The sequence below is a fragment of the Podarcis vaucheri genome (assembly GCF_965113315.1).
Source record: "Podarcis vaucheri genome assembly, chromosome: 4".
NCBI lineage: Eukaryota > Metazoa > Chordata > Lepidosauria > Squamata > Lacertidae > Podarcis > Podarcis vaucheri.
This window is the reverse complement of record NC_138762.1, coordinates 62,088,772-62,111,170: the sequence shown is the minus strand read 5'-3', so window position 1 is coordinate 62,111,170 and position 22,399 is coordinate 62,088,772. Positions and strand designations below refer to the sequence as shown.

Below are 22,399 nucleotides of genomic sequence, written 5' to 3'. Positions count from 1 at the left end.
CTCAGTTCTTCACTTACCGTTGCTGCCACTCCAAGAATCACACCAAAGCTGGCTAACTGCATGTCAGAACAGTGGCTCATCAAGACCACTACTGTCTGCACTGACAGTCGCTCGCCAATGTCTCAAAGGTCATTCCTAGCATGGCCACCTGGGATTCTTTCAGCTGGAGATTCTGGGGGCCGAAATGGCAATGTCCAGCAACACAAAGCAGGTGCTACCCTACACCCCATTTTCTTCATCAGGAACCTCCAAACCAAAGTGATTCTGTCAGTAGAAAACCACTTAGTCAGTTTACTTGTTCTCTAGCTTCCTGCTTGACACCTAATTGACAAGCGTTTCCAGCAGGAAAAAAAGGTCTCTGCCTTAGGTGTTCATTTTGTGTTGCTTTTAAATCTGTCTTCTGGGGTGGGGGTTACAGCTTTTAAAACTATATAAATATGTTTTTATGGTTTGCTTGTAAATGACCTTGAGACATATGTGAAAGGCAATTAATTAATTACCAACTCCAACCACTCCTGCATTTTCAATTCTACTTAATGGCTTCCATTCACACTTTCCCTAAAATGTAGCGAGCTAAATTTAGAACCAGCATTGTGGGACAAGAATCTGGAGATCATGCACTGGTTCCACTGTGCATTTGTTTAGCTGCAGCCATAAGCAAAGACAAAACAAATGACACTTTACCCAACAGAGAGATATATGTCACAATAATACAATTTGGATTGGAAGTGGAGGATGTTAGGAACAGACAACGGAACAGAGTAAGAGCACAAAATGGCAATGAGGGAAAACATAGAATGCATTTATGGTAGTTAAGAAAAGTGGGTCTTGATGATGGGCATAAAGCAGAAATACAGCCTTAAATGAAGGGAGACGTGAGAGCCTAGGGAGAAGCATGTTACAAGGCAGAGACTAGAATGAAAGACTCAGATAACAGAAGCTATTAAGTTATGAGTCTGAGCACAGTGAAGGAAGAAAAGGAAAGATTAGAGAGAAGATAAAATAGGTAGCTGGCACAACAGCAAAATGAGAGATGGATAACTTGTTATTTCCCTCCTGTTCAAGCTCAAGTTGATCATGGCATTTTTTATTTTCAATCAATTGTCTAACAATACATTGAACACTGATTTCTCTTATGCAATACAAGTATTTTAAAACTAACTAATAATATTTCCATCAAAATAGTGAAAAACTTTCTTACCAAATAAGGGCAATATTTGGCTACTTGTGCAGCTAGGACAAGGCCATCAAGCAGATCTTTATCAAAGTTTACTATCCATCTTGTAGGTGGTATATCACCTGTTTGAAATGAGAATTTAGTGTTTTCCCCTGAAGAATCTGTGAGTCTATTCTGACAAAATTCCTCCATTTTTTCCTAGTGGAAAATCATATTATAAACATAGTACAATATTTCAAGTATGTCTACCCAATCTTCCTAGATAAATTGTGGTTTAATTCCCTCTTGCAATGTCCCCTCACCAAATTATGTTGGTAGGCTTTCGGTTCTCAGACATCTTCATCATCCTTTAGGATGAAGATCACATGAAGCCCAACCACAATAGATCCTGCAAATAGATCTATAGACTGATCTATAGACAGGCTATTCAGCACATGGAAGTATTTATAGATAAGCATTCATTAGAATTATCTATTGGCAAAGGATGCATGTATGCTACCCTAAAATGGCTCTTTTTTAGGGGAAATCTCCTAAGATAATAGCTGGAATGGAGGTCAACAAAAATTCCTTACTCTTATATATAAAAAGGTAAAGGTAAAGGATCCCTGACAGTTAAGTCTAGTCGCAGACGATTCTGGGGTTGCGGCGCTCATCTCGCTTTACAGGCCGAGGGAGCCGGCGTTTGTCCGCAGACAGTTTTTCCGGGTCATGTGGCCAGCATGACTAAGTCGCTTCTGGCACAACGGAATACCAAAACCAGAGCAGCGCACGGAAACACTGTTTACCTTCTTGCCGGAGTGGTACCTATTTATCTACTTGCACTTTTTGGCATGCTTTCGAACTTCTAGGTTAGAAGGAGCTGGAACAGAGTAACAGGAGCTCACCCCATTGTGGGGATTCGAACCACCAACCTTCTGATCGGCAAGCCCAAGAGGCTTAGTGGTTTAGACCACAGCACCACCCCCGTCCCACTCTTATATATACACCATACGTAAAGCTCAAAATTACTAGACACAGATTGTACATTAGCACTCAAGCTCAAGAAGCACTCTTAAAGTTTATTTGGAGCTAGTTCTCTAACAAATGAAATATTTTATTATGCAAATAAAACAACAGATTCCATTTACTGATGCCCAGCTAAGCTGACTAGCTTTACCTCTGCTTCATTTTTTTGCTATCTCAGTCCTAACAATTATTTGCTTTTCTTGTGCACTGTTGAAAAGCAAATGCATTAATTAGAACTCCCATATGTCTTAATTGACAATTATGTTACTCAGCTTTAATAATTAATACATCAGCACTTAGAATATTTACCAGCCAAAATTGCATTAGCACTAGAGTCATAGGTAAACACCATAATGAATTAAAATGTAACCCAGTTCCAAAACCCAGTCCTGGAAATTTTTAATATTTAAAAGTAATTAAAAGGTTTCAGCTGCACTAAAAGGTTAAGCAAAGCCATTGCAACATTAATAACGGAACATGGGGTTTATGTCACTCTATGCAAGACTTGTCATTAAATAGTCACCTGGTAGCCATGGTGACCTGAAATTGCCCCCAAGTCAGCACCTCTTATTCACAGCATTGTACTCAGCAGTCCAGCCCTTTAAAAATAAAATTGTATGTATGATTCCCACAATGTACTAACTGTTTTATAAATGTGTGTGGTATTTTATATGTATGGTAGTTTACTGATTTACTCTTAAACTATGTATTTTGGTCTATGTTGTAACTTTAGAGTTGTTTAGACAGACAACTGCAAAATTATGTATAAATATTTTTTTAAAAAAATTAAATCAGGTATATGCAGTTCAGTGTTGAGTGAATTCATATGAGAAAGAACCTTCATTGACCAAAATCAGACAGGGGCAGCGATGGCTTGTTGCCTTGCTATCAAAAGTGCCTTCTCATCAACATTACAATTACTGGTGGACAATAGCAGTGAAGAGCAGAAACTGCAACTGCAGCCTACTTGCCCATTCACCACCTTCCTCTGGAAAGCAATAGGGAACTGGGCCCAATCTTCATGCTGGATGAGGATCTGAAGGCAGTCACTTCTGTTTCTTGTCTCTGTTCTTGATGCTCACCTGAACAAGTGGGCAACTGAGCACATGCTGATGGCACTGAGGACAAGGAGGAGACTCCAGTCCCCTGTTGTGCTGGATCTTTGCAGCTACCTAAGGGTCCCAATCTCTGATGTTGGCCTAGTTCCCATCTATCATAAATATTATGCTGACTATCCTGTTTGGACTGTTGTCAACATTCATTGCTACACACCCTAGATTTTGGACATTACACTGAATACCCAAAATTTTACGAATTTTGAAGTTTAAATAAGGATACTGACAGTCCCAGGTAAATACTGTAAATATCTGAATACAGCTTCTTATTTTTCAGAAATAAAAATCATCTGGGATCGTCAGCAAATTTTAGGCAGATATTCATGTTAATATGCATATAACACCTGTACGCCCTAACCATATTTTAGGTTCTGAGATCAGATGCACCCACTCTTCCAAAAAGATTTAATAAAAATATTTTAGTACTAAATTCATACCACAAAGAGGTACATAATTCATAGCAGAAATGTCACTTAGCATTTAAGATTATCGCCTTCTGACTTTTGAAGTAAAAGTCTGGGAAGGCATAAACAAACCTTCCATTATTGGTCCCAAACTGCAGTTGAAGCATGGGTAAAATAAATAAATCATTTAAACAAGTTTCTAAAGGCTTCTAAAGTTTATGATGGCTTGGATGAGTGTCAGAGCTTAAGAGATTATCACTGTGGGGGGAAATCTATATAAAATAGAATTTTGTTTAGTGCCCTTGTAGCAACAAAGAGCCTGAGAAGATAACTTAAGGCAACATCAAGAAAAGAAGGTACAGCACATGCAAGATCAAACTTATAACCTGTCATTTTACCTGACATCTCAGTAGCATCCAATTCAAAGATTTTATTTCAATGCATGGAACTAAAGGCGCTCTTTGCTCCAACTTACTAAAGAGCAACACTATTATGTCGTGCTAGACTTTCAAGTAGAATTGCTATCTGACTGGCTTTAACGGGTTCTTTAAAACAAGCAAACAAAAGCAGTTCTCAGACAGCTGAACCATAGAAGCCCTCAAGCGTTCTGCATGTTCAGGCTGCAGAACCAGAGGAATCCAGGCAGGCAATCTGCTCATGCAGGGTTTTCAGTGATACAGGACATTACTAACGGAGGCGCAGGGCATGGATATATTTAAAATTCTGGCTTGCTCTTGACCAGAGGCGGAGCTAGCTGCTCTGGCACCCAGAGTGGCGCACATGCTGTGTGCCTGAAGGCAGAGCAATGGGGACACGGCAAGCAACCAAGGGGGGTGTGGCCATGGTGAGCATCCCAGGTGGTGGAGCCAACCACCCATGGGGGGTGGAGCGAACTGCCCATGGCGGGCTGCTTCCTGGGCGGGGGAGGCACGCCACTTTGCCAGCAGCCTTCCTCCCTTCCCTCTTCCTTTTGACAGCTCGGGAGAGGCTTCCCGCCCTGCCCGCCCCCAGGAAGCAACCAAGTAGCGGGGAGCAATGGCGCACCGTGTGCCCACAACTCCCAATCCTCCTATGAGCTGTCAAAACAAAGGGGGAATGGGGGAAGGCCACCAGCAAGGCGGCACGGTTCCACCCCTTCCCCTGGCGGCTCAGAGTAGGCTTGGGAGTCATGGGCAGACGGCGTGCCAAATGTCACCTCCCTCAGTGATGACACCCAGGCCGGACCGACCCCACCACAACCCCTTCGTCCGCCCCTGCTCTTGACATCCACTGAATACAGCAACAAAGCACACCTGTAAGCCCAAATAGTTGGAACTGAAATAAATGGAAGGGTAGAACTGCACTGTAAGAGAAGGGAGTGGTGGAGAAGAAAAAAGGAACATATGAGCCTGAGTGGCACTGTCAATCTCTTAACCATGGAGACAGATTCATTTAACAGCAGGTATAGTATGACCCTCAGTATCCCTGTTTATTATAGCACTTGTCTGTCCTTTCTGCTGCCAGTCTTCTATCACACCTGGCTGGCTTCTCCTGCCTGAGCACAGGAAATATGAACAGGTAGTTCATGTGCAAAATATTCTTCTGATATGAAATTAATACTTAATAATATAATATCAGTTTGGTGTGTATGGTGTATATGATGCAGAATTGCCACAAGGCTTGTGACACGAATCCTTTAAATAGTCTTGTAGTTCTTGAGCATGGGTGTCAGATGGGGTGGCACTTTTGCTCTCAAACAATACGTACTTGCATTTCCTGTACATAGCACCTTTTCTCTCTATGTCTCAGTTCTTGGAGTAGGGCCTGGATAAATAGTTCACTATTTGGACTATGTCTGAATCTGTTCTAACGCTGCGTTTGTTTCACTCCGGCTGCTGTACACACCATATGGATATAGGGAAACAGGTCTGCATAAACATTCTTAAACATGTAATATAATTGAGCCTTGTGTGGGCTTCACGAAGCTTCAGTCCTAGTTAAAATGTCTTTTTCCTTTCGACACAGGCTGAGGACCTGTCAAGAGAACTAGTTGCTTTGGGTCTCAAGAGTGGCACAACATGTGTTATGGCACCACATGACACTAATCCTAACCCTGTTTTGATGGCACAGCATGGAACAGGATGAGATCATTAGTGAATAAGATCAGGCCATTAATGAGGGGGAATGTCATAGGCATAGGGCAGTAATTTAGAGAAGATACATTATAAAATTACGTTGAGGCTTGGTTAAATAAAATAGCTTAAAGGAAGTATTTAAAGGATTCATATCACAAGCCTTGTAGTAAATCCGCATCATATACACCAATCTGAAGTTATATTCTTAAGTATTAATTTCATATCAGAAGAATATTTTGCACATTATTTTAAATGTTAATGCTTTTCTAACTTAGACTGCTTTAATCTAACTACTTAAAGATCAAACTCAACACTGCAGTCACGGTGTCGAAAGAAGAATTATACTGACATTCATCGCTTTTACATTTTCACTGGTATAATAAAACAACAACTAAAATTTGAGCGGTGCATAGTACTGTCAGAGAGGTGAATGTCACACAATTGACTTTTAAAATGCTCTTTTCAAAGGATGCTTTTGTTCTGAGACTTTGAAAAGACTTTGAGAAGTCGTTTTGTTCAAGAAGAAAATAAATGAACTGTCCAATTTAGAAAAAAATGGCCTCAAAAATTACTTTTTCAAGAGGGACTATGTTTCAAGAGGGACAGCTTCATATTTCAATATCTGAATGCATTTAAAATGTTTTGACCAATTCTAAACTTATTTTTAAATCTGTCTTAGAAAAATCTTTACAATAGACTTCCTGTACATAAAAAACCAGTAGTACCAGCAGAATACTAGTTAGCAAGTTGGTGTGATTTCCCCCCACCTTTTTTGCTGTCTTTCCACACAATTGTTCGTGTCTTCTCAAAATTTCTGTTCATCCAAATAAGAAGAATTCTTTCAGATGAAGAGTATATATTACTAGACAAAGGATCAGCACTTATACGTGGAACATGTTCGGAGTTTTCTGCACTGCTCTCGGTGTCATCTTCAACAACGGAGACACGGTGGAGAACCAAAATCTAAAATGGACAAACTATTTAAAACTTTCTTCTATATAATCGACAAACACAGATTTACTCAGAATAAGCCCTACTGCTCTAAGTGAGATGTCTTACACAAACTCTTTACTAAGTATACTACCTAATGGTAAGATCCTGCTCTAACACAAAGGCAACTATCTTCTCCCTTTTACTTCTTCTCTATGCTTCAGAAGGGACTCTTGCCTCATGAAGCATATGTACCTATTATCTGTACCTTTAGTCTAATGTGCAGTTCAGAACATAATTATCTTTCGAATTTCACACTTCTCCAAATTTCACGATGTAGTTCTGAACTCAAATGTACCAAAATGCCAAAAGTGCAAACATCACATATTTTAGGATACAATAGGTTTAGAAATATTAACAGTGAAATTACTGAAAAATAGACTCACCTGCCCATACCTATCATAACACACCATGGCTGAGCAGATGAGAAACAAAAGCCGAAAGCCACTCTAAACCATGGTTTGCCTGCTGTACACCTGAAAGCTCAAACTACTGAATGGATTCTTAACTTAGGGTTAGCAAAAACCACAGTTTCGCATTATGTTTGAACCCTTCCCAAGACATATGCACAAGCTTGCTGATCTCACCTTGTATATTTGAAGCAACACATCTGTCCAAGCTCGCTTGCTCATGGCTTCAAATAGACAATCATCCAAAACATAAACGTAACTGTCATTAGGATCAAACGACTCAACCTTCGGATAAATATGAGAAACTTGTGATTTATACTTTGATTTCATTCTAAATTAGACAACAGCAAACACTAAACATTAGCTGTTGCTTTCTAATATAATCACCCTGTATAACAAGTAGAAATGCAGAAAATGCTGTGTTATTATACATGAGGATATGCATAGTAGTGCTACAATTTAATTCACATCTACATGGGTTTCACTTCTAAATAAATATGCAAAAGTTTGTCTGTTAATAGGCTGCCATCTAGTAAGAAGCAAATCCCAACCTTCACCCCGATGAGCAACTTGGTGCAAAACTGAACATTCCCTCCATTACATAACGTTATTATAAGGTAGAGAGAATAAATGTACAGTGTAAGTCACAAGCAAACTTTAAAAAATAGTAGCAAGTATAGCACATTTGGAATTAAACACAGCATTATATGTGGCTATGCCAGTGGGGGGAAACTTATTAATCTTTATGCTTAAAATTAAGCCCAAGATCAATATCGAAGTGCATTGATACATTTACATTATATAAAATTACCTTCACCATAAGCTGTAAACAGGCCCATTTCTTATAATCTTCAAAGTCAAGGAGAAACTGAGGCAAAATGTGAGGAAGGCTGGCTCCTTGACCTCTAACATCAATATAGAAACAAGAATAAAGGATAAATAATAAATAAACAAAGGTCCGTATAGTTAAAGCCATGGTTTTCCCAGTAGTAATGTATGGAAGTCAGAGCTGGACCATAAAGAAGGCTGATCGCCGAAGAATTGATGCTTTTGAATTATGGTGCTGGAGGAGACTCTTGAGAGTCCCATGGACTGCAAGAAGATCAAACGCATCCATTCTTAAGGAAATTAGCCCTGGGTGCTCACTGGAAGGACAGATCGTGAAACTGAGGCTCCAGTACTTTGGCCACCTCATGAGAAGAGAAGACTCCCTGGAAAAGACCCTGATGTTGGGAAAGATGGAGGGCACAAGGAGAAGGGGACGACAGAGGACGAGATGGTTGGACAGTGTTCTTGAAGCGACAAACATGAGTCTGACCAAGCTGCGGGAGGCAATGGAAGACAGGGGAGCCTGGCATGCTCTGGTCCATGGGGTCACGAAGAGTCGGACACGACTAAACAACAGCAATAAATAAAGTCTTGGAAATTGAAGTTCCTTTCTCACACTCTTCACTGATGCTCTGTGTTCATGCCCCCTTTTCTGTGCCAATACATTTGAAATATATAGCTATGAAATTCTGCACAAAGTAGGCAGGCAAGAAATCTGTCCTAAAAATCAGGTGCACTACTCACCACAATAACCTTAGGACAAATATAGAAAATTGCAGTATTAATTTCAGTATATTTCACAAGATGATTATAATGAAAAAGTATTCTCAGTCTGTATGCCTAGATTTCTGTTTAATAAGGCAGACACATTTTTCTCCTTTTAAAGGAATTGCATAAGTGTCCTATTCCTTTGTCTTACCCAGTCAGCAATCACAGTCAGAATTAAACATCCTTATCAGCATTTCCAGCCACAGTCATTTTGCAATCAAGTTCATAGTTACTGGAATTTGTATTTGAGTGAAACATGGGGTAATAAGTCAATTTTATTAACTATATTGGGCAATTTCTATATGAAAAGAACTTTAATGTGGCCACAGTGGCCTATTTTTGATGCTAGACATTCATATAAATCTTAGCACACTGCCTTCACTGCAGAAACTTCCACATTTGGTTTCGTTGGACCTGAACAGCTCTTGAACATGTGATGCAATTCACAGGCTGTGAAGACCTGAATTTATTTTGAGTTGTCAAGTCCTCTGGTACCACTTTTTTACCTATGTATGCTGAGCTACATCTGTGCCTTTCACCATTTGACCTGCTTTTGCCAGGTCGAATGAGGTCTCCCTTGTGGAAAGACTGGTATGAAGAAAGTGTTGAGCAGTTTAGCCATATTTTATAACAACAACATTGCAGCCAGCCAACCTATAGGAGGAGTGCATTCCACAACTAGAGTACTATTACTGAGATGGCCTTTTGATTGGTCCTAGACCTCTTGCAGCTGGAAGTACAAGGAGGTCCTCCCCAGTAGATCTTAGGTCACATAGGGGAAGAGTGGAATGGGGAGAAGTGCTCACTCAGATAATAGTGTCTCAATCCATTTAAGGAGAGACTCAGTCCTCAGATAACCAGGTTCCTAGCTGCTTAGGGCTTACACATCAAAACCTTGAATTGTGCTCGCTAGTTAACTGCCAGCCAGCACAGATCTTTGAGGGCTGCTGTTCAATTGTCCCTGAGGACCAGACCTAGCAGAACTCTGGCAGCTACATTTTGCACTAGCTGCAGCTTCTGAACACTTTTCAAAGGCAGCCTCATGGAGAGCACCTTGTAATAATCTAAAAAAGAACAGCTGTAGCTGGAAATAGGCACTTGGTGCTACACAAGCCACCAGAGCTTCCAGCAGCTGTGAACCTGATCTTTCAGGGGGAAAGCAGCCCCATCCAAAACAGGCTGCCTACCTAATTCCCAGACGCAGGAACCACAAATCCACAGAACCTCAATCTTGTTAGGATTCAGCTTCAGTTTATTGGCCCCCATCCAGCACACTACTCCCTCCATACGCTGGTCAAGCATGGCTTAGGAATACTTTTCAACTAGACAAAACATAATGGCAAAATATCTTTAAAACACTCACCTGAGAAAAGTGATCATTGTAGAATGCTGCCAGTGAAGTTGCACCACTCTCTCTATGGGGTCACATGGCAACGACTGGCTTGAACTAATTCCAGGCAGCAACTGCCCACTCAAATGGAGCAGCAGGTCATAAATAGTCTTTATATCTTTACCAAGGTTTTGTCTAAGCTTTTCATCAGATGGAGCCATTTGAATTTTACAGACATCACTGAGCAAAGAAATAAAAACAACTCTATTTCATTATTAAAAGCAAGCTAATATTAAAACACATTAATGTGATAACTCTCTGGTTAGAGATTTAATTATGAAATATGTACTCCACTATAGTGATTCTGGTGCTCATCTAAAGACACCAGTGTACATATAGAGCTCTGGGCCCTAATCTATACACAAACACTATATAAGATGCATCTGTGTTGGACTGTTGGATTGTATTTCTGTCTTCTCTGATAAATTAAGGTATAAAAATAAAAATTCTGTAAGATGCCTTTTACAACCATATCATAATCAATTAGTTTATCTATGTGCTGTTAGATCATTAAAACCCTTCTGACAGGTAACTAGTAATAAATCTTTCAACAAGGAAGCCCTGCTTTACAAGAATTCTATTGCCTTCCATTGCTATTTTTATTCTAGACTTATTTGATCAGCATTATTATTATGCATCCCTCCTAAATTTATTTGTAAAAAAATATATATTCAAAAGAACATCTTGAACATCCCTACTGGCAGTCCCTGTTCAGGCAGGAAGGTAGAGCAGAGATGGAATGGCACAGGTGAAATCTGCGCCAAATCATACCATACCACTGGCATTCAGTTTTTGACACACATTTTCTTTCAGCCACCGGGCCCTATGACTTCCCAAGATCTTAAAAAGAGAACTGCCAGCCAAATTTTAAAAAATTAAGGAAGAATGCAAATTAATGTTTGTATAGATAAAACACATATGGTATATATGGTGCGTGAATATTTTCTGTTCCTCCTCAGAATATAAGTAGTGACAGAATACCCAATGGAGCTAAACACAACCTGTGCACATGTATGTGTACAAAATGTCCCAAATTTAACATTTACGGTTATTTAACCAAGTTACTTTTTGTTTAGAAAATGCATCTGTTGGGCTGTAGTGAACCTCCACAAGTGAAGAAAATTAATATACAACTTTAAGCCTTTCTAGCTAATGGAAGACAAAGGCAAATAAGTAAAAATATAATAATATCTGCCTCACTATATGAGTATTTTAAAAAAACAAAAACAAAAAACATCAAGGTATAAAGCTATCAAGCTTTGGTAGTGTTTTTAGGGCCCTGGGAATAAGGTGACTCAAGGGAAGCATTTCAGTCAATGGGTGGTATTGAACTAAGTTTTAATCAGAGTAGACCCACTGAAATTAATGAACACAATTACTGTATTTTTCGCTCTATAAGACGCACCAGACCACAAGACGCACCTAGTTTTTGGAGGAGGAAAACAAGAAAAAAAATATTCTGAATCTCAGAAGCCAGAACAACAAGAGGGATCGCTGCACAGTGAAAGCAGCAATCCCTCTTGCTGTTCTGGCTTCTGGGATAGCTGTGCAGCCTGCATTCGCTCCATAAGACGCACACACATTTCCCCTTACTTTTTAGGAGGGGAAAAGTGAGTCTTATAGAGCAAAAAATACGGTACGTTAGCTGCAATACTGTCAGTGGATCTACTCTGAGTAACAATTAGTTCAATACCACCTGCTATAACTAGAGGAGAGCAAACATATTATATATATTCATTTTTTATTATTTTAAAGAGATATGGTGATCAGAAAGTTAGCCTGTAACCAAATCAAGGCTAACCAAAGCCCCTTTCAGCTGTCCATGCCTCATTACACAGGTCTTCATTATTTTGCTTAAACTAGAGGTGTATATTTGTGGCTTTTCCTCTCCCAGTCTTCAACCTCCTACCAAGATCTCAGTAAAATTCCACTGCAGGTATTTTAGTAAAACAGTTCTTTTAATCAAATGAAAAAGACATTCGCTGTTTAAAAGGTAGGAAGTGTGAAAAAATAATGAGCTAGTACCGTCTTAAAGAATGTGGAATGGAAATGGGATTTGGCCCTTTAGACCAACCAAAGAGAGTAAACCAATTCTGAACTGCTGAAATGACTTTCTCATAAAAAGCATACTCCTCTGTGCCTTCATCAGGAAAAATCAATGATTCAAATTTGCTTCTAGCACGTCTAGTTGGATAGGAAGATTCGCTCTTCAGCCTTTCAAGCATCTTTTCCAATTCTGCAGAAAAATATATGAATTTAGTTGTAATTATACCACTTCCTAGAACACAAAGTAGTAGTAGAGCACTCACTTTCTTATACGTTTGATTTCTGCTGGAGCGATGCATGGAGCGATGCTGCAGGTTCAATCCCTGTATGGGACAGTTGCATATTCCTGCATTGCAGGGGATTGAATTATATGATCCTCGGGGTCCTTTCCAACTCTGCAATTCTATGCTTTTCAAGCAAGTGCCAGTAGCAGAACTGAATCCCTCCCTCAAAGAACTGTGATTGGCCAACCCTGCTAAAATCATTCCCTCTGAAAAGAAGCCAGATTGTCGATTTCAAAACTACTGCTGGATTAGACTAATGGTCCATCTAGTCCAGTATTTATTTATTGTTTAATGTATTTATATTTGGTCTTTTAGGGTCAATCCACACAAGACAGCTAATAAACTAGCTGATATTCTTTTTCTCAGCAGCAGCATCTGTTGAAACTTTCTAATATTGATTCCCAAGAATGTGTTATTTGTTTTGATATCCTGTCCAGGAACATACATAAAATCCTGATTAGCATAGTTAAGTCAGTTTTGTTTGTTGTATTAGTAGGGCCATAGCCACTGCATAGCACATCTCCTAAACAAGGATACCTCTTAAACCTACAGGTGTCTGGAAACTATAGCCATGCTGCAGGATTTGGAATCTAACGCAGAAGCTAGTAACTTCAGACAAACCCTGGAAATCTAAATTGTCATTAACAAACATTTCTAGCCCTCATGGTTGTAAAGAAATCCTGTATATTATACCTGCAAGAGAATCTTCAGAGTTGGTGATTCTCTCAAAAGTACCAGAAGATATTTGCGAACATGATCCTGGAACATAGCATGGATGCTGCAAAGTTTCTCCGGTGCTGTAAATTATCTCATTACAATCTACAAATTTGATTAAAATGTAACATTACACATTTTACAATACTTTCTGCAATTAATAAGTACAAAAGCATTTGCTTTCCTCCCCCCTGCTAATTGCGTTCTACAGACTATAGATGGGCAGCCCATGGGCCATGTTTGGTCCTCATATCTGTTACTGAGTCCCCTAGCATTCATCTGACACATTTTCTCCCCCTCATTATATTCTGCATTATCTCTTGTCCCAAAGAACCCTCTAAATTACTAGTTAGGAGAGCAGAAGCATTGAACAGCAAGTGGAGGCAGAAAAGGAAGAAGTAATCCTAGATCCGTACATCATTGGAGCTGGAGAAACTAGGGTTGGCTGGTGAAGAAGCAACAAGGAGGAACAAAAGAAGGAAAGGGTGCTCCTCGACAAGCTGGGGGAATCTAAGAGTTTGTGGGTTGAAAGGAGTACCCAAGCTCAAAACGTATTCCTAACAGGTTTGGCTGTTGGGTGCGCAAGCTCCTCCGTCCTTTCAAGTTCTCATATTCCTTCTCCTCCAAATACTAGTTTGTGGTGACAGCTAAGCAGCAACAGGATAGGTAGGCCTGGTGTTGGCTAAGAGTGGAGCAGTGGGAATGAAGAAGGAAGTGGTGGTCCAGGAATCTGAGAGGAGAGCCCTTTCCAACGCTAGAGGTCGCTCATATTGCTGCTTCTCTGGATGCAAAATTTATCCAAATTGTAAAAAGTGAAGAGGTGACTTGCAAAGCAGTCAGCTCCCTTCACCCCACATCAATTTCTCAGCAGCATCAGGAAAGTCCCGACTGGAGGCACGGAAGGAAGGGTGTAGAGGGGAGAAAGCACACATGTAAACAGCTGGCTGGGGTATGTGTGTGGATGGATGAATGGAAAGGAAGGGGATGAGAGAGAGGGGGGAGGGAGGGAGGGGAGGGGGAGGGAGGGAGGGAGAGAGAGAGAGAGAGAGAGAGAGAGAGAGAGAGAGAGATATTCTGGAGAGTTACCTCACTTTGTATGTGGAGAACCAGCTTCCATTTACCGCTACTGATTTGCATCTTCTGCAAATTTATTCATTCTTGATTTACTCATTGATCCTCCTCTCTCTCTCTCTCTCTCTTTCTCTCTCCTGCTTATTATCTGTTTTTCTTCATTTGAATAACACTGGGCATTTTAAGTTTTCACTGCTACTCTTTCCCACCCACAGAAGGTATCAGCTTGTACAGGACATGCAATTGAAATGCTGTTTGGTAGCCAAAGAAAATTAGAAGCCCTTTTTAAGGATAATCTCACTACAATGTGTTAACTATGATAAGCATTTGAGCTATCCTTTAAAGTTCCCAAGCAGATAAAACCTTCTCTGCTCACCACTTCTCAGGGTAATTTGTTGGTTGGTAAGGTGGCATGCCAGGTAGGGATACACAGTAAGGAGGCAATTCTCTGCTGTTGCAGACACCTGAAGCGGAAATCTAGAAATACAACAGGAGATATTTTCAATTAACACTTTCAGTTTCTTCGGTACCAGGGCCCCAAACTGAAGACTGCACACATTGTAATGCAAGCATGAGAAACCCGTGACCCTTCAGTAGCTGTTGGACTACAGCTCCCATCATCCCTGACCAGGGGGCACCCCGGCTGGGGGTGATGGGTGGGGGAGTCCAACAATATATTGATGGTCTTTTTCAATGCATACATTCATATGCCTGCACATAAACACTTTTATTCATTTTAGTAGAAGGGGAAGCAATAAGCACACCAGGCAACACACAAACACAGCAAAACAAATTTTGCCTAAAATGGGAAGCCTGTCATAATACCTCCAGAGGTAATGTATGTATGTAGCTTGAGGAAAGCTGAGCTATGGAACTCCTTGCCACAAGGAAAATCCTTGTACAAACCATTTAGAAATTTTGTAAAACGGATTAGATATTAGTAAAAAAATGCTGTAATTGCTAGCTGATTATGCCAAGCTCTGCCTCAATCTTGTGACTAGTGGCGTTCAGTAATTTTCAGCCCTGAGGATAGAAAGAACGTTTAATGTGCTTAAAGACAGACAACTCCCCAAACAACAGCATCACCTGCTTGTTAAGCTTTTCAGAAATTTATGCATTCATAATCAGGTTTGTTATTTTGCTACACCTTTAAGACCATGGGTTGGGAAAACATCTCTAGAGAGCATTTATGGCATAATTGCTGGTTGTTTTAGTCTTCTGGTCCCTGACATTATTTCATGGGATGGGTTTTTAATGTTTTCTAGAAATGTTTATCCGTTTTGTTAGGCATCTGGGGAAGTTAAAATTTTGTGGGGTAGAAATATAAATTTTATACTGTCATTGTGCATCATGAATGTACAAAAGCTTATTTTAAAACAATACTAATTGAGCAACACTCCAAAAACAGGGCATAACTATTAACTCATTCCTGGTCTTCAGGTGAACCTTTATTTACCCAGGCTTTTGCTAGTTAATTTATTTATTATATAATAAATAAATATATTTCAAGGAGTTCAAGGTGGCATGCACACTTCTTTTCCCTCTAAATGTTCTCTTCTGCCAGGTAGGTTAGTCTGAGAGACTGTGACAGACCCAAGGTCATCCAGTGAGCTTCTTGGCTGAGTGAAGATTCCATCCCTGATCTCCCACGTCCTAGTCAAACCCTTTCACCACTTGATGTTGGAAGGCTTGATGTTCAGCAACAATATCTGAATCAGTGTTTACTGAATTATTATTACTTCTTTTTAGCATGCTTTTATTGTTTGTGTTATAATGTTAATCTATGTGTTGCACATAGCCTTGAGCTCCTTTGAAGGAAGCACAATTTATAAATATATTAATATAAATAAATAAAACTGGGAAACGCCCAGGAAATTACAATGGTGAGAAGGAGTAGCAATCAGCTACATGCTTGCTCATCTCCCTCTGTTGCTGTTTCTTTTCTAACTTCACTACCAGCCCACAGACCCATCTTCCAGGGCTATTCCTCTAGAAAAAGAGGTGACAGAACTCACCATAAACACCTTCCTCTTTCTCTTAGAATGGCAATGGCAGCCACCTGAGAGCCGCTGGAACTCACCTGAGAGGTTCTGGAACCCACCTCAGAACTGAGTTCTGAGTTCCCCCTGAAAAAAAAGCCCTGCCACTTCCCTCTTTCATGGCCAGGAGAAGGAGAACTCACCATAAACACCTTCCTCTTTCTCTTAGAATGGCAATGGCAGCCACCTGAGAGCCGCTGGAACTCACCTGAGAGGTTCTGGAACCCACCTCAGAACTGAGTTCTGAGTTCCCCCTGAAAAAAAAGCCCTGCCACTTCCCTCTTTCATGGCCAGGAGAAGGAGAACTCACCATAAACACCTTCCTCTTTCTCTTAGAATGGCAATGGCAGCCACCTGAGAGCCGCTGGAACTCACCTGAGAGGTTCTGGAACCCACCTCAGAACTGAGTTCTGAGTTCCCCCTGAAAAAAAAGCCCTGCCACTTCCCTCTTTCATGGCCAGGAGAAGGAGAAAGTGTAGCTGGAGGGTCCAAAAGACCAACAGGTCAGTCAGAATGAGCTGAGCCAAGATAGAAAGCAGTCGATAGAAAGAGTTTTTGTGCTGAGCATGCCCCATTCCTTGCAACTGTCTTCTTGTTTTTTGTCTCCCCTCTCCCCCTAGTCCTGGCACCTGGTGTAACTCTCCTGAACCTATGTCTATACCAGAATGAACTTCAGCTATGCTGCCATGCCACCTATTAAAAGGGCTACACAGTGTCCTTTTCCTCCTCTTCAGTCCCACTTCTGCAGGTGAGTGGGAAAGAGGAAACCACTAGTGAAAAGGTGGGGAGCTATCCCCTCTTCACTCAGGTGGATGGATTATTTGGCCACTTCATTGGCTCAACGAAGTTAGGTTTTTTTTCCTGCAGGCCACCAAAATCCTGGAACCAGCACTGGGTCACTCGTTCTTTGGATTTCTCTCTATGTAGTAAATCAACCATTTCAAACAGTAGCATTTCAAATGAGATTTGCCCTCAAGACATAATCTGACTACATCTTTCTCCATTTTTTATACACTTCCCCTCAGCTAAGTAACATCTTTTAAGAATTTTCCCAAGTTATTTCTACGCATAGAAGTACCTAAATGTGACTACCTGTTCTTTTCTCCATCAACAAATAAGACATTCTTCAAAAAGGAAATTGGCTTTGAAGAACAGAAACTGACACGGCAGGTAAATCCAATATTGTTTCCTTCTGGTGTTACTTGAATTACATTGCCATTTGGAAAATCCACTGTTAAAGGATTAATCTGATGAACATCCTCTCCAGAGTCCAATTCTGAAATTTCAACTTGCAAGACTGTTGAACTATTAAAAAAAGAAGAAGCAGCAAGATATGTAGTCCCAAAGGATCAACGTAACAAAGTTGAAGAATATATTTTCACAGTTGTTTTCAGATAATTACTTTAAGAAAAAAAATACATTTTATAATGAGCTGTCAGATGAGAATCCTTTGAGTAAAGTAACAGCTAATTTGTATTAAACAAGCACTTCTTACTTGGGAGTTCATAAACAAAAGGTGAAGGACTTCAGGTTATATTAAATCTTATTCATAATTTTAAAAGTTTATACTGTTACATTATCCAGCTTCTTGAAGAGTAAAATTTAGAGTAACACCAAGCTGATTTTGCATATTGCTTTGTTGAGTCCGTTTGCAAAGCCACTTCAGCTAGGAACATCATTTAGTGTTTGTACAAAGAACAATTTTCAGCAAAGTCAAGGGCTTGAACACTCCTTCTTCAAGTGGAAAGGCACAACCCCAAGCTGTATCACAGCGATGTCCAACAGGTTGATCACAATCAACAGGTCTATCCCCGAATCATTGTGGTCAATCGCGGGCTCCCTTTAAATTGCTGGCTGTAATTAGAATTGTGGTGGAAGTCTCCGCCCCCGCCGCCCTCGTTCTGTCCGTGAAATGGGCGATTGTTTGTGATACTAAGCTTATCTTTATGACTTTGCCTGCTTGTTATTGTCACAGGTTTTTTAAAGCGTCTTATGACCTCCCTCCCTAAAGAAGCTCCACCACTTCCCCTAAAAAAAAGCTCAACAACTTTCTGTTCCGCCTGCAGTGTATCACAAGCTGATACCCTGTTCAAGTTTTAAAAGAGGTTTATCATGTGATGTGATGAGTTATTTAACAAACACACATCCAAAGCCCTCCAGGGCATGCATGAATAATTCCTTAGATCCAATTTATTCTAAATGATAAAGGAATGCGTAGATCAAAAACCTATAAAATCACCAACTTATATATTTTGGTGAACACAATCCTACAAATAGCACAATCCTACAAGGCTAGTTGAACCCCCACAGCACCAAAAAAAAAACATCCCAAAAAACCTCCCAAAATTTGGGCAGCTGGAGCTTACTAAATCAAATTCTAGATATGATGCTGTGCACAAGCAGAGCTGTCCTGGCAGCCCTATGGATGCTACAGAAAGAGCCTTCAGCGGACCAACTTCCCTTTCTGCTCAACTCAATGAATTTCCAGAAAAAAAGCCTGTAGCAAGTCGAAACAGTCCAGCATAGGCTAAGATGAGATGATGTCTGGTCCTGAACCAGCACACAACGGGAGCTGATCCTCCATCAAACCAGGATATTATATGTTGACATCCTTAAGTCCAACTTGTTTGCTACAGTGATTCGAATTATCATTTTATACATGAGCAACTACTCTGCAGTCTTGAGCTTCATTACAGCAGTGGAGGGGAACCTCCAGCCCACAGGCCTAATTAAGCACATGGGGCCTCAAAGGTTGGCCCACCTTTTGGGCGCATACTTACTGTATCTTCTCCATGTCTGGCATCATAAGACATCAGGCACTGGAAAGTTGGAAAACAATTCAAGCGGCAGTTCCAAAAAAAAAAAAAAAGACTCAAGAAAGCATACTCTGTAGGCATGGCTTGAATTTGGCACTTTTTCAATTAGGTAACTTTTTTTCTGATGTCATGCAAAGTGAAAAGAAGGCACCAAATTCAAAAAGCTCTTCTTCAAGCTATGGCCACAACAGAAGAATTTTCATTTGCAATTGTGACTTGAAATTTCTGTCCCCTGATGTCATCATATTACCTGCCCACCTGTCCAAGTGGCCTGCAGAGGATTTTCACTTCTGCATCTGGCCATCTGCTCTGATCCAATGCCATACCCCGTCTCACAACAAATTACTGATGCATAATAAGGCACAATTAATTAACCCAAGATCCCTAATACATATTATTGTAAGAATTAGGAAAAGTGATGTAGGTAAGCCTGTCTCACAGATAAACTATCCTGCAACTTCACAATTTGCTGCAACTGTTTTCCCCTATTCATTTATCAGCAGCACAAGACATTATTTTGAAAAAAGAAGGTATAAATTAATCTCATTTTTTAAAAAAATGCCGCTTCCTCTTACCCTTTAAATTAATGAGAGTTTTACAGAAGAACTCCAATAGGGGAAAGCAGTTTATACTTGATTGCAACTTAAACTGTAATTTAGGTAAATTGTAATTTACCTTAAATAATTCTGAGGAATTATACAGACATCTACCCCTGTTTCCACATTGAGAGGAACTGGAGTCAGTATCACGAGCTGAGGCTCAAAGTTGATCTTGGATGACGTCATGGACCCAGATAAAGTGACTATTCGGTAAACAGACACATCTTCATTCAGAAGAACTGGCACTTGAGCTGTATATGCCCCAGCCCAATCTGGGGGGAGGGGAGGGGAATGTAATGGTTATTCATATTAACATAAATTAAGTGTGCTTTTTAAGCAGCAGATTAGACTAGATTCTTGGTAGGCATGCTAAGCTGTAGAAATCTGTAGCATTTCTGTTGGATTCAACTTTATATACTACATTTTCTATGTAATGGGAAATAGGGGTCCAAGAAGGATTCAATAAGGATATAGCATTAAAGCAATGAAAATTAACCATAAAATCACATTTTAAATGCTTGCTGAAATTTTTAAAAAGCAGTCACCAAACACATAAGGGTCATCAAGGCGGGATGTGCCTGATCTCACCTAGGAGGTCCAAAGAACTGGACCTAGAATGCTGAACACACAGCATGTGGCAGATATGAATAATGCATGTGACTCATGGGAACCAGTAACAGGGACTCCCTCAAAGATCTCAGTGATCGGACAGGGGTATCATGCACCTAAGTTGTTATAAGTCAAGAACATTGATTGATTATTAGAGGCCAGTGCAATTTTTTAAGCAGTGGAGGTATGTGCTAGAGGTAACTAACTAGTCTGGCTGCAGCATTTCATACCAGCTGGAGGTTTTCGTAAAGGGGCCCAGCTTTTATGAAGGGCAATGACTCCCTTCAAAGATCTTTACTCTTTACTTCATTCTTGCCAAGTTTAAAAGATACCATACTCTGTTTGACAACTTTTGATACAACATCAGTAGTGAGCAAGTTCACAATTAATATCTCCATAGGTTCCTCAATGATATTGCAGCACATCCCTTAATGTTAAGTATCACTTATATTTGACAGAGGCTTGTACTACTCTTCATCTGGTCAAGCAAAAACTGCTGCCCAGCAGCTAGGTATGAGAGCCTCAGAGACGGTATCTTTTTCACTTTTAGTTGACATATTACTATCATCAAAATGTATGAATAAGTAGGCAGGACAGGGAAATGTGGAGTAATTATTTTTGCGGACTTACTGAATGGCTGATTTAGCAGTTAACTTGCTTGTACCAATCTTGATAAAACTACAGCTCCCTGCTCCTACACCTACCCCTCTTTTTTCAAATACACACTTTGTGATGTGCCTATCACTAGCCCTTTTCATTACTGAACTTTCCAACATAAAACAACAGAAAATGTTCTAAGTAAGCAAGGAAAGTGCTAAGACCCTATTTCTCTTTGTAGTATCTCTATCAAACATTCTATAGATGCACAGCAAGCAAAGTTTTCGACAGGCTGGCTTTGAAAAGAGAGAGGTGAGTTCACAGCTGTACTAGTAGGAAGTTGAATTTAACTTTATCCATGACACAGGCCTAGTCTCGGGAGACTTGTAAGCCCTTGACTATGTCAAATATGTTATACAATAAAGCAGCAATGTCTGAGGCTGCAGCAAAGCAACCTTGACTGACTTCTTAGTATTTCCCAGACTGAAATCCAGTTCCTGCATGGTGGAATGTGGAGCTCAACAACTATCAGCTGATTCATTCTGGCTTGCATATTTGTTTCAAGACAGAAACTGATGTTTCCCAAACCCCTATAAACACATTGCAAGTACACTTTTCATAAGACAACAAATAGGAGTAATTAGAATTCCTCTGAGCATCAGCAAATTAAATTTTGTTCAGAATCAAGCCAACCTCCCTAGCTTATGGTTGTTTATGCATACAGAATTTACCAATCAACTACTTTGCAAACATTCAGTGAAAATTGTATTTGCTTTAAAACAGAATAGGAAATATAAATGGTGGTGCTGCTTTTCAGAGTCTTCAAAACCCTTTCAAAGGCGGAAGCTTAAACATACAGCATTAATTTTAAACACAGAAAGAGAGAGCAAACTGAATCAGGTTTGGGGAAATACTTACATGGACAGAAGCATATGGTAACAACTGTAGATTGGCCTGGATAGAGAACTCCAGTATACAAACTAAATTTGAAAATGCCTGAATCTACTGCTTTGCCAGCAGCATCAAGATCAAATCTCCAAGTAATCTGTTTCTTTGAGACATTTTTCAGGTGTAGCTTCTGTAGAAAGATGTGGAGGAATAGAGCTGGGTCATTACTTTCATTACTGCAGCAAGATATATTTATCTGTTTTTAATTAACATTCAGGAGACTGGAGTTCACAAAGTCATGTACCACCACTCAGATTTCAAGCTTATGTTCCCAAAACCTCAGTAGCAGTCCAAATGATAGCATAGTCATGCAGTCGTCCTCCTGATACCAGTGTTGATATAGCAGTTGCTATTCCTGCTGGCAGACCTGCACTTTGCTGCCAATCTGTGCCACCCTAGACCTGTCCAAGAAAGCTGCAGTAAAATCAGTGTTGGGAGGGCAGCCCCACAGCTCCACACCACACCATGCTACAGG

The 22,399-nt window shown here is 40.2% G+C and overlaps 1 protein-coding gene across 2 annotated transcripts in view; it reads right to left on the bottom strand.

Moving 5' to 3' along the window:
• The window catches only part of CFAP47 (cilia and flagella associated protein 47), a 186,104-nt gene that overhangs the window by 126,933 nt on the left and 36,772 nt on the right, over positions 1-22,399 (bottom strand). For both annotated transcript variants that reach the window (XM_082219930.1, XM_082219931.1), the window contains exons 24-34: positions 21,895-22,054; positions 19,847-20,042; positions 17,448-17,660; positions 14,693-14,793; positions 13,225-13,350; positions 12,227-12,437; positions 10,175-10,381; positions 8,027-8,120; positions 7,393-7,500; positions 6,583-6,778; positions 1,202-1,299 (exon numbers count right to left, since the gene is read on the bottom strand). In XM_082219930.1, the coding sequence (XP_082076056.1) occupies positions 1,202-1,299; positions 6,583-6,778; positions 7,393-7,500; positions 8,027-8,120; positions 10,175-10,381; positions 12,227-12,437; positions 13,225-13,350; positions 14,693-14,793; positions 17,448-17,660; positions 19,847-20,042; positions 21,895-22,054 (1,710 nt within the window). The remainder of the gene's footprint in view (positions 1-1,201; positions 1,300-6,582; positions 6,779-7,392; positions 7,501-8,026; positions 8,121-10,174; positions 10,382-12,226; positions 12,438-13,224; positions 13,351-14,692; positions 14,794-17,447; positions 17,661-19,846; positions 20,043-21,894; positions 22,055-22,399) is intronic.